General features: G+C 36.3%; 1 protein-coding gene across 1 annotated transcript; it reads right to left on the bottom strand.

Moving 5' to 3' along the window:
* Window positions 1-10,326: 10,326 nt before the first annotated feature.
* Window positions 10,327-15,309, bottom strand: LOC139877199 (uncharacterized; the record flags this gene model as incomplete). Its single annotated transcript, XM_071864609.1, has 3 exons — window positions 10,327-10,664; window positions 12,114-12,446; window positions 12,849-15,309. Coding segments are annotated over 3 exons (3,132 nt in total), but the record flags the coding sequence as incomplete, so codon positions are not given.
* Between the last annotated feature and the right edge of the window lie 999 nt (window positions 15,310-16,308).

Genomic DNA, 16,308 nt, shown 5'->3' with positions numbered 1-16,308 from the left:
CATGATTGATGAAATCTTGTCTAGAGTCGGCCAGAATTCCTCGGCACAACTATTTAAGGCGAGATCAGTTTGTAAGACATTCGAAGAACGTTCCAAGAATGTCTTGGTTTATAAGAGACTTTCGTTTGAAAGATGGGGGATATCACATTGGGAAACCCATAAGTTACGATGTGTTTACTTTGACGCATATATTGCGGGGAACCCAAATGCTATTTTACGCAACGGGTTAAGAAATTATTTTGACTCAATATATCCGAATATTGGACTTCGTGATTTAGAAAAAGCGGCTAACATGCAACATAAAGAAGCATGTTATGCTTACGGATTAGTAATGTTCGCTTCTCACCAAAGTGAGAACAAGAACATCGGGCTACAACTATTAAACAAAACGTTTCCACAAGTGACGGAGTCGGTAATTGGGGTAAGAAATGAGGTTTTTAGATTATTACGGGACTGTTGGACATTACGTAACCCTCGTCCCTTTGACGACGTTACAACACGCTGTCTTATCAACGGCCATAACGGTTATGTTGCACAAGACCAAGGATGGGAAGTGGTCCTAGTAAAACCAGAATGCATGACTTGTTTCTGGACGTATGAATTACGTGTCTTTATTGCCTTTGCTGAACGACTTGTGTACTAGCTAGAATTATCTTCACAACTATCTTGTATCAAAGTTATTGTGTGCTATATTTCATGCTTTATGTAAAATAAGCGGTATTGTAAGTTTGTAAAATATTGTGTAAAAGTTTGAACGCGAAATATTATTATAATCAGTTTTTCATATAGAATTGAAGTAGTTGAATTGTATATTAGCTACTAAGTATGAACTTAACGGGTAAGTACTACCCGAATTTAAACTTATAAAATGCTAATATGAAGAAAAAGCTTTTATAAATGAGTTCATATTATGCTACGAAATACTATTAACTACTCTTAATATTCTGTATGATTAACTTGTTCCATTTGACTATTTTGAAGGAAATGGCACCGACTACTCGACATACCGTGAATATGAATGAAGAGGAATTCCGTACTTTTCTAGCTTCAAACATAGCCGCAGTACAGGCTGCGCTACATACCAACAATAACCTTGGATCTAGCAGTACAGGAAATCGTGTAGGATGCACCTACAAAGAATTCACTGCCTGTAAACCTTTGGAATTTGATGGAACCGAAGGACCGATCGGATTGAAACGGTGGACCGAGAAGGTCGAATCGGTGTTTGCCATAAGTAAGTGTACTGAAGAGGACAAAGTGAAGTACGCTACGCATACCTTCACAGGTTCTGCGTTAACATGGTGGAATACCTATCTAGAGCAAGTGGGACAAGATGATGCGTACGCACTACCGTGGTCAGCATTCAAGCACATGATGAACGAGAAGTACCGTCCCAGAACCGAGGTCAATAAGCTCAAGACAGAACTTAGAGGGTTACGAACCCAAGGATTTGATATTACCACGTACGAAAGACGATTCACAGAATTGTGCCTATTGTGTCCGGGAGCATTCGAAGATGAGGAAGAGAAGATCGACGCGTTTGTGAAAGGATTACCGGAAAGAATCCAAGAAGATATAAGTTCACACGAGCCCGCCTCCATACAACAGGCATGTAGAATGGCTCACAAACTCGTGAACCAGATTGAAGAAAGAATTAAAGAACAGACTGCTGAAGAGGCCAATGTGAAGCAAGTCAAAAGAAAGTGGGAGGAAAACGGTGATAAGAATCACCAATACAACAACAACAGCAATTACAACAATAATCGCAACAATTATCCCAACAATCGCAACATCAATCGCAACTACAACAAACGGCCCAACAACAACAACAATAATAACAACAGCAACTACAACAATCATCCCAACAACAATAATAACCGCAACAACAACAACAACAATCAGAAGCAGCTATGCCAAAGGTGTGAAAAGAATCACTCGGGGTTCTGCACCAAATTTTGCAACAAGTGTAAAAGAAATGGTCATAGCGCGGCGAAGTGTGAGGTCTACGGACCAGGGGTTAATAGAACGAAAGGAACAAATGGTGTCGGAACGAGTAATGGCGGAGCAAGTAGTGTCGGAGCAAGTTATGCCAATGTAGTTTGTTATAAATGTGGAAAACCAGGCCACATTATTAGAAATTGCCCGAACCAGGAGAACACGAATGGACAAGGCCGCGGAAGAGTTTTCAATATTAATGCAGCAGAGGCACAGGAAGACCCGGAGCTTGTTACGGGTACGTTTCTTATTGACAATAAATCTGCTTACGTTTTATTTGATTCGGGTGCGGATAGAAGCTATATGAGTAGAGATTTTTGTGCTAAATTAAGTTGTCCATTGACGCCTTTGGATAGTAAATTTTTACTCGAATTAGCAAATGGTAAATTAATTTCAGCAGATAATATATGTCGGAATCGAGAAATTAAACTGGTTAGCGAAACATTTAAGATTGATTTGATACCAGTAGAGTTAGGGAGTTTTGATGTGATAATCGGTATGGACTGGTTGAAAGAAGTGAAAGCAGAGATCGTCTGTTACAAAAATGCAATTCGCATTATACGAGAAAAAGGAAAACCCTTAATGGTGTACGGAGAAAAGGGCAACACGAAGCTACATCTTATTAGTAATTTGAAGGCACAAAAACTAATAAGAAAAGGTTGCTATGCTGTTCTAGCACACGTCGAGAAAGTACAAACTGAAGAAAAGAGCATCAATGATGTTCCCATTGCAAAAGAATTTCCCGATGTATTTCCGAAAGAATTACCAGGATTACCCCCACATCGATCCGTTGAATTTCAAATAGATCTTGTACCAGGAGCTGCACCAATAGCTCGTGCTCCTTACAGACTCGCACCCAGCGAGATGAAAGAACTACAAAGCTAATTACAAGAACTTTTAGAGCGTGGTTTCATTTGACCAAGCACATCACCGTGGGGAGCTCCTGTTTTGTTTGTCAAGAAGAAAGATGGTACATTCAGGTTGTGTATCGACTACCGAGAGTTGAACAAACTTACCATCAAAAACCGCTACCCACTACCGAGAATCGATGACTTATTTGATCAACTACAAGGCTCGTCTGTTTATTCAAAGATTGACTTACGTTCCGGGTATCATCAAATGCGGGTGAAAGAAGATGATATTCCAAAGACTGCTTTCAGAACACGTTACGGTCATTACGAGTTTATGGTCATGCCGTTTGGTTTAACTAATGCACCAGCTGTGTTCATGGACCTTATGAACCGAGTGTGTGGACCATACCTTGAAAAGTTTGTCATTGTTTTCATTGATGACATACTTATTTACTCAAAGAATGACCAAGAACACGGTGAACATTTGAGAAAGGTGTTAGAAGTATTGAGGAAGGAAGAATTGTACGCTAAGTTTTCAAAGTGTGCATTTTGGTTGGAAGAAGTTCAATTCCTCGGTTACATAGTGAACAAAGAAGGTATTAAGGTGGATCCGGCAAAGATAGAAACTGTTGAAAAGTGGGAAACCCCGAAAACTCCGAAACACATACGCCAGTTTTTAGGACTAGCTGGTTACTACAGAAGGTTCATCCAAGACTTTTCCAGAATAGCAAAACCCTTGACTGCATTAACGCATAAAGGGAAGAAATTTGAATGGAATGATGAACAAGAGAAAGCATTTCAGTTATTGAAGAAAAAGCTAACTACGGCACCTATATTGTCATTGCCTTAAGGGAATGATGATTTTGTGATTTATTGTGATGCATCAAAGCAAGGTCTCGGTTGTGTATTAATGCAACGAACGAAGGTGATTGCTTATGCGTCTAGACAATTGAAGATTCACGAACAAAATTATACGACGCATGATTTGAAATTAGGCGCGGTTGTTTTTGCATTAAAGACTTGGAGGCACTACTTATATGGGGTCAAAAGTATTATATATACCGACCACAAAAGTCTTCAACACATATTTAATCAGAAACAACAGAATATGAGGCAGCGTAGGTGGATTGAATTATTGAATGATTACGACTTTGAGATTCGTTACCACCCGGGGAAGGCAAATGTGGTAGCCGATGCCTTGAGCAGGAAGGACAGAGAACCCATTCGAGTAAAATCTATGAATATAATGATTCATAATAACATTACTACTCAAATAAAGGAGGCGCAACAAGGAGTTTTAAAAGAGGGAAATTTAAAGGATGAAATACCCAAAGGATCGGAGAAGCATCTTAATATTCGGGAAGACGGAACCCGGTATAGGGCTGAAAGGATTTGGGTACCAAAATTTGGAGATATGAGAGAAATGGTACTTAGAGAAGCTCATAAAACCAGATACTCAATACATCCTGGAACGGGGAAGATGTACAAGGATCTCAAGAAACATTTTTGGTGGCCGGGTATGAAAGCCGATGTTGCTAAATACGTAGGAGAATGTTTGACGTGTTCTAAGGTCAAAGCTGAGCATCAGAAACCATCAGGTCTACTTCAACAACCCAAAATCCCGGAATGGAAATGGGAAAACATTACCATGGATTTCATCACTAAATTGCCAAGGACTGCAAGTGGTTTTGATACTATTTGGGTAATAGTTGATCGTCTCACCAAATCAGCACACTTCCTGCCAATAAGAGAAGATGACAAGATGGAGAAGTTAGCACGACTGTATTTGAAGGAAGTCGTCTCCAGACATGGAATACCAATCTCTATTATCTCTGATAGGGATGGCAGATTTATTTCAAGATTCTGGCAGACATTACAGCAAGCATTAGGAACTCGTCTAGACATGAGTACTGCCTATCATCCACAAACTGATGGGCAGAGTGAAAGGACGATACAAACGCTTGAAGACATGCTACGAGCATGTGTTATTGATTTCGGAAATAGTTGGGATCGACATCTACCGTTAGCAGAATTTTCCTACAACAACAGCTACCATTCAAGCATTGAGATGGCGCCGTTTGAAGCACTTTATGGTAGAAAGTGCAGGTCTCCGATTTGTTGGAGTGAAGTGGGGGATAGACAGATTACGGGTCCGGAGATTATACAAGAAACTACCGAGAAGATCATCCAAATTCAACAACGGTTGAAAACCGCCCAAAGTCGACAAAAGAGCTACGCTGACATTAAAAGAAAAGATATAGAATTTGAAATTGGAGAGATGGTCATGCTTAAAGTTGCACCTTGGAAAGGCGTTGTTCGATTTGGTAAACGAGGGAAATTAAATCCAAGGTATATTGGACCATTCAAGATTATTGATCGTGTCGGACCAGTAGCTTACCGACTTGAGTTACCTCAACAACTCGCGGCTGTACATAACACTTTCCACGTCTCGAATTTGAAGAAATGTTTTGCTAAAGAAGATCTCACTATTCCGTTAGATGAAATCCAAATCAACGAAAAACTTCAATTCATCGAAGAACCCGTCGAAATAATGGATCGTGAGGTTAAAAGACTTAAGCAAAACAAGATACCAATTGTTAAGGTTCGATGGAATACTCGTAGAGGACCCGAGTTCACCTGGGAGCGTGAAGATCAGATGAAGAAGAAATACCCGCATCTATTTCCAGAAGATTCGTCAACACCTTCAACAGCTTAAAATTTCGGGACGAAATTTATTTAACGGGTAGGTACTGTAGTGACCCGAACTTTTCCATGTTTATATATATTAATTGAGATTGATATTTACATGATTAAATGTTTCCAACATGTTAAGCAATCAAACTTGTTAAGACTTGATTAATTGAAATATGTTTCATATAGACAATTGACCACCCAAGTTGACTGGTGATTCACGAACGTTAAAACTTGTAAAAACTATATGATGACATATATATGGATATATATATATAGTTAACATGATACTATGATAAGTAAACATATCATTAAGTATATTAACAATGAACTACATATGTAAAAACAAGACTACTAACTTAATGATTTTTAAACGAGACATATATGTAACGATTATCATTGTAAAGACATTTAATGTATATATATCATATTAAGAGATATTCATACATGATAATATCATGATAATATAATAATTTAAAATCTCATTTGATATTATAAACATTGGGTTAACAACATTTAACAAGATCGTTAACCTAAAGGTTTCAAAACAACACTTACATGTAACGACTAACGATGACTTAACGACTCAGTTAAAATGTATATACATGTAGTGTTTTAATATGTATTTATACACTTTTGAAAGACTTCAATACACTTATCAAAATACTTCTACTTAACAAAAATGCTTACAATTACATCCTCGTTCAGTTTCATCAACAATTCTACTCGTATGCACCCGTATTCGTACTCGTACAATACACAGCTTTTAGATGTATGTACTATTGGTATATACACTCCAATGATCAGCTCTTAGCAGCCCATGTGAGTCACCTAACACATGTGGGAACCATCATTTGGCAACTAGCATGAAATATCTCATAAAATTACAAAAATATGAGTAATCATTCATGACTTATTTACATGAAAACAAAATTACATATCCTTTATATCTAATCCATACACCAACGACCAAAAATACCTACAAACACTTTCATTCTTTAATTTTCTTCATCTAATTGATCTCTCTCAAGTTCTATCTTCAAGTTCTAAGTGTTCTTCATAAATTCCAAAAGTTCTAGTTTCATAAAATCAAGAATACTTTCAAGTTTGCTAGCTCACTTCCAATCTTGTAAGGTGATCATCCAACCTCAAGAAATCTTTGTTTCTTACAGTAGGTTATTATTCTAATACAAGGTAATAATCATATTCAAACTTTGGTTCAATTTCTATAACTATAACAATCTTATTTCAAGTGATGATCTTACTTGAACTTGTTTTCGTGTCATGATTCTGCTTCAAGAACTTCGAGCCATCCAAGGATCCATTGAAGCTAGATCCATTTTTCTCTTTTCCAGTAGGTTTATCCAAGGAACTTAAGGTAGTAATGATGTTCATAACATCATTCGATTCATACATATAAAGCTATCTTATTCGAAGGTTTAAACTTGTAATCACTAGAACATAGTTTAGTTAATTCTAAACTTGTTCGCAAACAAAAGTTAATCCTTCTAACTTGACTTTTAAAATCAACTAAACACATGTTCTATATCTATATGATATGCTAACTTAATGATTTAAAACCTGGAAACACGAAAAACACCGTAAAACCGGATTTACGCCGTCGTAGTAACACCGCGGGCTGTTTTGGGTTAGTTAATTAAAAACTATGATAAACTTTGATTTAAAAGTTGTTATTCTGAGAAAATGATTTTTATTATGAACATGAAACTATATCCAAAAATTATGGTTAAACTCAAAGTGGAAGTATGTTTTCTAAAATGGTCATCTAGATGTCGTTCTTTCGACTGAAATGACTACCTTTACAAAAACGACTTGTAACTTATTTTTCCGACTATAAACCTATACTTTTTCTGTTTAGATTCATAAAATAGAGTTCAATATGAAACCATAGCAATTTGATTCACTCAAAACGGATTTAAAATGAAGAAGTTATGGGTAAAACAAAATTGGATAATTTTTCTCATTTTAGCTACGTGAAAATTGGTAACAAATCTATTCCAACCATAACTTAATCAACTCGTATTGTATATTATGTAATCTTGAGATACCATAGACACGTATACAATGTTTCGACCTATCATGTCGACACATCTATATATATTTCGGAACAACCATAGACACTCTATATGTGAATGTTGGAGTTAGCTATACAGGGTTGAGGTTGATTCCAAAATATATATAGTTTGAGTTGTGATCAATACTGAGATACGTATACACTGGGTCGTGGATTGATTCAAGATAATATTTATCGATTTATTTCTGTACATCTAACTGTGGACAACTAGTTGTAGGTTACTAACGAGGACAGCTGACTTAATAAACTTAAAACATCAAAATATATTAAAAGTGTTGTAAATATATTTTGAACATACTTTGATATATATGTATATATTGTTATAGGTTCGTGAATCAACCAGTGGCCAAGTCTTACTTCCCGACGAAGTAAAAATCTGTGAAAGTGAGTTATAGTCCCACTTTTAAAATCTAATATTTTTGGGATGAGAATACATGCAGGTTTTATAAATGATTTACAAAATAGACACAAGTACGTGAAACTACATTCTATGGTTGAATTATCGAAATCGAATATGCCCCTTTTTATTAAGTCTGGTAATCTAAGAATTAGGGAACAGACACCCTAATTGACGCGAATCCTAAAGATAGATCTATTGGGCCTAACAAACCCCATCCAAAGTACCGGATGCTTTAGTACTTCGAAATTTATATCATATCCGAAGGGTGTCCCGGAATGATGGGGATATTCTTATATATGCATCTTGTTATTGTCGGTTACCAGGTGTTCACCATATGAATGATTTTTATCTCTATGTATGGGATGTGTATTGAAATATGAAATCTTGTGGTCTATTATTATGATTTGATATATATAGGTTAAACCTATAACTCACCAACATTTTTGTTGACGTTTTAAGCATGTTTATTCTCAGGTGATTATTAAGAGCTTCCGCTGTCGCATACTTAAATAAGGACGAGATTTGTAGTCCATGTTTGTATGATATTGTGTAAAAACTGCATTCAAGAAACTTATTTTATTGTAACATATTTGTATTGTAAACCATTATGTAATGGTCGTGTGTAAACAGGATATTTTAGATTATCATTATTTGATAATCTACGTAAAGCTTTTTAAACCTTTATTGATGAAATAAAGGTTATGGTTTGTTTTAAAATGAATGCAGTCTTTGAAAAACGTCTCATATAGAGGTCAAAACCTCGCAACGAAATCAATTAATATGGAACGTTTTTAATCAATAAGAACGGGACATTTCACAAGTCATGTACAACATGATCTCCGTCCTCAAATCCGAGCAAGTAACCACCTATATCACACAGAGGTACAATATACACAAAAATAGCCATTCTCTAAAAGAGAACCCGACACAAACATCCCTTAGTCGAGGGATCACACCTTGCTCGCCAAAACTCGCCCATTTAACACCTAATGGACACAACCCAATCACCACTTCGGGTGGTAAATCAAACCAACACAACAATGTACAATTTAACCCAAATCATACTTTACACCAATTAGACCAAACCTAGGTCTTAACACTAAATTACTACTTAGGTAGTAATCATTCCAAACGCCAATACACCAAAAACCCCAACACGTGCAATATTGACCCATATTGCTTTTGACCACGTTTGACTTATGTTAAAATATCACTTTAACTCAAAATTACTTCTCGCGAGTAATTACATCCAAAAACATCATTTAACACTTAACAAAAGCATTTGACATCTATTTAATCCAAATTAGTGTCATTACCAAATTTGACCTAATCAAAGTCAACCCATTTTGACATAAGTCCCAAAACGCCCAAAATCACTAACGACTAGTGATTATATTTCCAAAACATCAATTAACATCTAAATCAAGTATTTACATACTTGATTCACCAAAACTTGACTCGAATCTTAGTTTGACACATAAACCCTAATTTTGACTCATTTCAAAATTAGTCAACCCAAATACACCCAAAAGGGTTCCAACACTTCCAAAATCACTAAACTAAGTGATTACACCAAAAACCGAAGCCTAATCATGGCCAAAACATCAATCAACCCAAAACTCGCCATGAATAAAAAATAACTAGTTTCCATAAACCCATTTCATCATCTAATTGGGTTTTACAACTAACAAGCTCAAAACCCTAACTTGAATATCAAATCATAAAGATGAATTTCAGAGTTAGAACTTACCATCACTACAACAACGTAGTCGTGAACGAGGAGAACAACATTAACTCTTGAGACTCGACTTGAATCACCCTTCTTCTTCTCCAAAACCTTGATTCTCTCTCTAGAACATCTTACTCTCTCACTAGGGTTTCAAATGAATGGGAAGGAAGAAATCAGAAGGAAATGAGTTAGGATAAGGTTTTGGATCAGTTTTGAGGTCCCCAAACCGTCCATATGCGAAAGGACCATAATATCCCTCATTTAAACCCTTTAAAAATGCTGAAAAACGCATCAGACGCAATCGGAGAGCCACTCCAAAGGGTGGAGCGCCGCTCCAACCTACAGGTACTGGTAACCGAGAAAAACATTTTTCAGTAACTTGTTTTGGCCATAACTTTTTGACCGTAGCTCCGTTTTCGATGAATCAAATATAGTTGGAAACGTAATAAGATATTCTTTCCAATGGTAAGGCTTTGAAACATGAACTCAAACTTTATTCGGGGTTGAAAAATTACGTTGCACACCTTGTAACTCAAACAACAATGTGTAATAGAAAAATGGGGTGTTACATAATCGAAATTCGTAGCGTTCTTAATCTCAATAAATTTCCAATTTCTTGTGGGACCCTGCCTGTAAAACTATTGTTGTGTAACACAAGCGTTCTAAGAAACGAAAGGTTCCCAACTGCAGGTGATATTGTACCCGAAAATCCACCTGAACTTAAATTCAGTTCGACAACTCGTCTGTGCCTTTTACTACACACAACACCTGTCCAGTTGCAGAAATGGGTCGAATCGTTCCATGTATTCATTATCTGATATGGGTCTGATCTTATATGCGCTTTGACCGATAACAAGGCCAAATGATCGGTCTCAGTTCCAGCATCAACAGAAGAAACTGAAACTGAAAGGACAAAACAAACCAAAACGAAATAAGATACGACATGTTTACTATGTAGTGAACACTGTGTTTTCATTGATGCAACCCTCTTAAACGAATCTTGGTTTTGTATAATTTGAATAACAAAGTGATTTTTGAATAACAGGTTTAGAAGAGATCTGTTGGGCAATCTTCGAATATAACGGAATGACAAGACTATGTCTAACTGTGGTATGAATGCTTATAATAAGTTGTCAATTTATAATTTTATAATCCAGAAAGTTATGTTTAAATTCTCTTGTTTTATACAGAATATATTATGACAGTTCATATTCTTCAGTGTTTTTCAAGTCTTCTATAATAAAGTTTAGGAGATTAGTTTAATAGGTAAATGAAGACTTCAGGTGTTGACTTGTATGACTGAAAATACAAGTGGGGTTGATTATTATTCAATTTTAGTTGCCACTTCCAACAAACACTTACTTTTAATTGCTAAGATACAAATTATAAATAATCTGCACTATATCTATAAAATATTGATAATCAAGTTAAGCGTATGATAACAATCAACCTTCATGTTAAGCGTATGTCTACATCATCTCCTAATTGTACAAGAGATCACATCAGTAAAGAATCACAGCAGACACAGCAAAGAACTAGCCTGCCTTCAAGAGATCACAACCATTTCGACCTGAAAACAGGGTTAAGGTCCAGGGTCCATCCCGTTTCAGTTTCCTGGAAAAAATAGTTTGCCGGGTTTTTCAGCCCTGAAAAGTTCACCGCCTCATTGACAGGGATAATGTATGATATTTGGGATAACGACCAGTTCTTCGTGGGTGAAGGGATCATATTTGACCGAAAGTGGGACTGAGTAGGTCACTTGTAAAGGAACATAATGTTGCAAAAGGTTCGTCAAGAAGGGTTTTTTTTTTTTTTTTTTTTTTTTTGTGCAGCCATACCTTTTAAAGTACTTTAATATAAGGTGCAAAAACAAACTCTGCCTTATTACTCATTTCACCATGATCTGAGGATCGAGTTTAACACATGTAACAAACTCTGCCTTATGTGTCTACTTGGAAGGGATGGGAAATCGTATAAACTTCTTTGTTGTCAATCGTATTGATTGGTATAACTTGAGTTCATTCTTAAAATTTTTTTAATGTGATGATCTGGTATATGTCACACAAGTCTATTAACTATTAAATTTTGTCCTTTCACTGTATAGCGTGTGAAATAGGCCATTCAGTGTTCTTCACCATAGCTGATGCAAACTAAACTAATATACATGAAATCAAATTTACAACCTTTTTACAATACACGTATTCTTCTATTTTTTTTAAAAGTGATGCATTATTATGAATATGATACGATATTTTTATAACTAAAAGGTTTGACAAATGACTTCGCTATACCTTATTATGCTATAATAATTCAGATGACTTGTACTTAATTTGTGTCTTTATGCCAACTTACTCCTACTATCAAGGAAAGTTTTCTTAACAAACTGCAGTTGATTAAATGCATCGTTGATGTCCATCCGATCTGTTGGCGATTCCATTGAGCAATTAATCCCAATTTCATAAACTGAAGTCAGGCACTCCTTGATGGACTTATACGTTCGCAGTTGGATGAGATCAGTTATCTCCATCACTCGGTCAGGTATAGCCATCTTCACAAAACCATGAAGACTCAAACCATCACTGAACATTTCATGAGTAGGGTGCTTTCCTGTAAATGTCTCTAGTATGAGGATCCCGAAACTGTAGATATCTCCGTATGTTGATGTTTGAGTACCCAATCCATATTCTGCATTTAATAAACAAACCACACTTGTAAAATATAAACCATCACAAGATAGCAAGGAAGGGTTGGAAACGGCCACAGATGACTGGGCTCCGTACTTGGAGCATGGGGTTAGGGAAAATCTTATAACTATAATGTCTATAGTCTATATACACTTGTAAAATAAAACACACGATATTATTTTGGGAAAATAACCATCACCAAGGTGGCCTAGTTGTAAGGCATAAAAAAAGGTCTCGGTTCCAACCTCACTATGTAAACATGTTGGGAGTGGCTACGGGAAGGGCGAAAATGGTCAACAGAGCCGCTGTTAAAACGTATAATCAGAGTAAAAAGTTACCAGGTAACATAAATAGTTTAAAAAGAATCATCTTTTTGTAGAATAAGTAACTGTGAACAAATTACCAGGAGCAGCATAACCAACCGTGCCTTTTACACCAGTCGAATTTGTGTGGCTTGATGTTGAATAAGGTGCGGTATATTGAAAAAATCTTGCTAAGCCGAAATCACCAAGATGAGCAACCAAATCGATATCTAACAAGACATTACTAGGTTTGATATCACAATGAACCAATGGTGATCCACACTGGCAATGAATATAAACTAGGGCGCTAGCCACATCGATCACAACATTCAGCCTCTGAATGAAGTTTAAAGACCTTGTTTCCTCCTCGATATCTTGATTGACCGCTCGGTTATGATGTAACCAATCATCCAAACTGCCATTGACCATATAAGCGTAGATAAGAGCCTTGAAGTCATTTCCATTATAATCAACACCTGAACAAGAAGTTATGACTTTCACAAGATTTCGGTGTCGAATATTTCTCAAAGCTTCACATTCTGATACGAACGTCTTATCAGCACCACGAACTGCAAGTTTTAGTACCTTCACAGCAACAGTTTCCGGACCGTTGTTTAGGTTCAAAATCGCCTTGTACACGAAACTGAACTTTCCATAACCGATCAAGTTTGCCGACGAAAATCCATCAGTTGCTTCGTGTAAGACTCTATAAGAAATTCGTGGGAAGTTTTCATTGTCCAAATTAGTCCCCAAGGAAACCTTCTTACTATATCTTCGTTTCCAAATTAAGTAAACCAGAGCCACAACTAGCACGAAAATCACGCCAAGTACTGAAAAAATGATTATCATGGTACGAGAAATTTTGTTTTTCTTGGATGAAATTGAACACTGGGGCAACTGAAATTCTGGAAATCCACCGCAAAGTTTAGCATTTCCATTAATTGAAACTTTGCTTACATTTCTAAAAGCTCCTTTATCCGGCAACTTTCCCTCGAAACCATTGAAAGACAAGTTCAAACTGTTGAAGGACACAAAATCTCCTAGGAACTCAGGGATAGTTCCGGTTAAGTTGTTTCTTGAAAGATCAAGAACTTCTAACCCTCTCAACGAGCTAAATGTGGATGGAATTTCACCTTCAAAGACGTTCCCCGAAATGGATAGTACAACCAAACTTGTGCAAGCTCCAAGACTAGATGGAATCGACCCTGACAACATGTTATTCGAAACGCTAAGCCAACCCAAATTTCGTAACTTTCCTACTTCAGAAGGAAGAGGACCCACCAAATGGTTATTCGAAAGGTCTAAACCTGCTGTCAACGAAGAAAGTCCAATAATTTCCTCAGGTATGAACCCACTGAGATTATTTCTATGAAGATCCAACGTCTGCAAGCCTTTACAGTTCGATAAACTTGATGGTACCGGTCCCACGAGATTATTAGTATCTAACCAGAGCCCACTTAGTTGGGTAAGATTTCCTAATGACGAAGGTATAGAGCCTGATAATAAGTTTCCCGAAAAAGACATTGCACCGACGTTTACTAGATTCCCAATTGAATCCGGAATTGTACCAGTGAATAGGTTTGAGAACATAAACAATCTAGTTATCTTAACTAGTTGTCCAATCTCATAAGGGATGCTTCCAGAAATCAAGTTTCCTCCTATCGTGAGTTCCGTCAGTTGAGTGAAGTTAAACATCGATTTTGGCAAAACTCCTCCGAGATTATTATAACCGAAGCCTAAAATACTTAAGTTAGTACAGTTAGCCAAAGAGGATACAAAGTTCAAGTCATCGAATTTCCCATTTCCAAGATGATTTTGATCAACTACAAACCACGTCAATCTTGTTAGCCGATCGAAACTCGGTACGCTTCCAATAAACTCATTTCTATCGAGTGCTAGCCATTCAAGGTTCGAGGCATTAGATAATGAAACTGGAATAAGTCCAGTGAACTTATTTACTGGAAGGTTAAAGTGTATGAGCCCAGGAAATCTTTGTGCAATGTCTTGTGGCAAATTCCCACCGATTTGATTGTCGGGCAAATCAATAATCGACAAGGATGAAATATTGAAAAACGAAGGAGGTAAAACGCCCAAAAGATTATTACTTCCGAACCCGAACCACCACAACTTAGACAACTGGCCGAGAGTATATGGAATACTTCCATGAAAATTGTTATCTGTGGCAGATATAACCTCAAGGGACATAAAGTTTCCAATAAACTTGGGTATTTCTCCTGTTAGATTATTTGAGTGGATACTAATAACCTGTAGCTTACGCAACGATTGGAATTCATTAGGAAAAGTACCTACGAAATCGTTGTCACCAAGATTAAGTACTTCAAGATCTAGACACTGAGATATATTCGAAGGAATTTCACCTGATAAAGAATTATTCGAAATATCTATCCTTCTTAATCTCGATAACTTTCCAACTTCTTGTGGGACCTTGCCTTCAAAGCTATTGTTGCGTAGCACAAGCGTTCTAAGAAACGACAGGTTACCAACTGCAGGTGATATTGTACCCGAAAATCCACCTGACGGTAAATTGAGTGTGACAACTCTAGTGTGCCTTGAACCACACACGACACCTGTCCAGTTGCAGAAATGGGTCGAATCGTTCCATGTAGGCATGATTTGATACGGGTCTGATTTTATATGTGATTTGACCGATAACAAGGCCAAACGATCCGTCTCACTTGTAGCATCCACGGAAGAAACTGACGGGAGAAAACAAACCAAAATGAAACTAGAAAAGACGACATATTTATGATGTCGTAGTGAACAGAGTTTTTTCATTGATGCAATCTTCTGAAAGAAAGAATCTTGCTTTCGTATATTCAAGAATTGTTTGGAGTGTGACAAGGAAATGTTGTAAGGTGAGGAATACAATAAACAGGTTTAGTTTAGTAGATCTGTTGGGAATCTGTAATTTATTTAGTTAGTGGATTTATAAGACAAAATATCTATAAGGTGTGAATCTGTAATGTAACTTTATACTCCGTGATCCATAAAGTTTTGTCAAAATTCTTTTGTTTTATATAAACTAATAATTAATTAATTATTATTACTAATTGTTAATGTTAATTATTATTAGTTAATTAATTAATGAGTTTTTTCTATTTGTATCCTAAGACTAACTTTAAGGATTTGATTATGCAAAATTTCTGTTGAATACTTTTTAATATATTTAATAATATAATGTAATACGGAGTATATGTTCGGTTGCCTTTTAGAAAAAGAAAGAAAGAAAAGAAAAAAGAAGATGAATGTGAGAAAGAAGATGAATGTGAAGTAAAAGACAACGGAGAGAGATGAAAGTGATAAAAACGTGTAAAGAGAGGTGTAATCAAGGGTGTGGTTGAATATGTAATGTGAATATATCAATATTAAACATTTAGTTTATATGGGTATTTAGGAAATTCATTGAAAGTAGGGTGAAAGAAGTAAAATGGGTAGTCGATATATCACCTCCCTAACGTAATACACAATTCAAGGTCTTTTGATATTGGTAGAACTGAGAGGGACTGTTTGCGAGGGTCAAAGTTATTTAAATCATAAAGC

This window comes from Rutidosis leptorrhynchoides, chromosome 11 (assembly GCF_046630445.1).
Source record: "Rutidosis leptorrhynchoides isolate AG116_Rl617_1_P2 chromosome 11, CSIRO_AGI_Rlap_v1, whole genome shotgun sequence".
In the NCBI taxonomy this organism is placed as follows: domain Eukaryota; kingdom Viridiplantae; phylum Streptophyta; class Magnoliopsida; order Asterales; family Asteraceae; genus Rutidosis; species Rutidosis leptorrhynchoides.
This window is presented reverse-complemented; position numbering and strand designations above follow the sequence as displayed.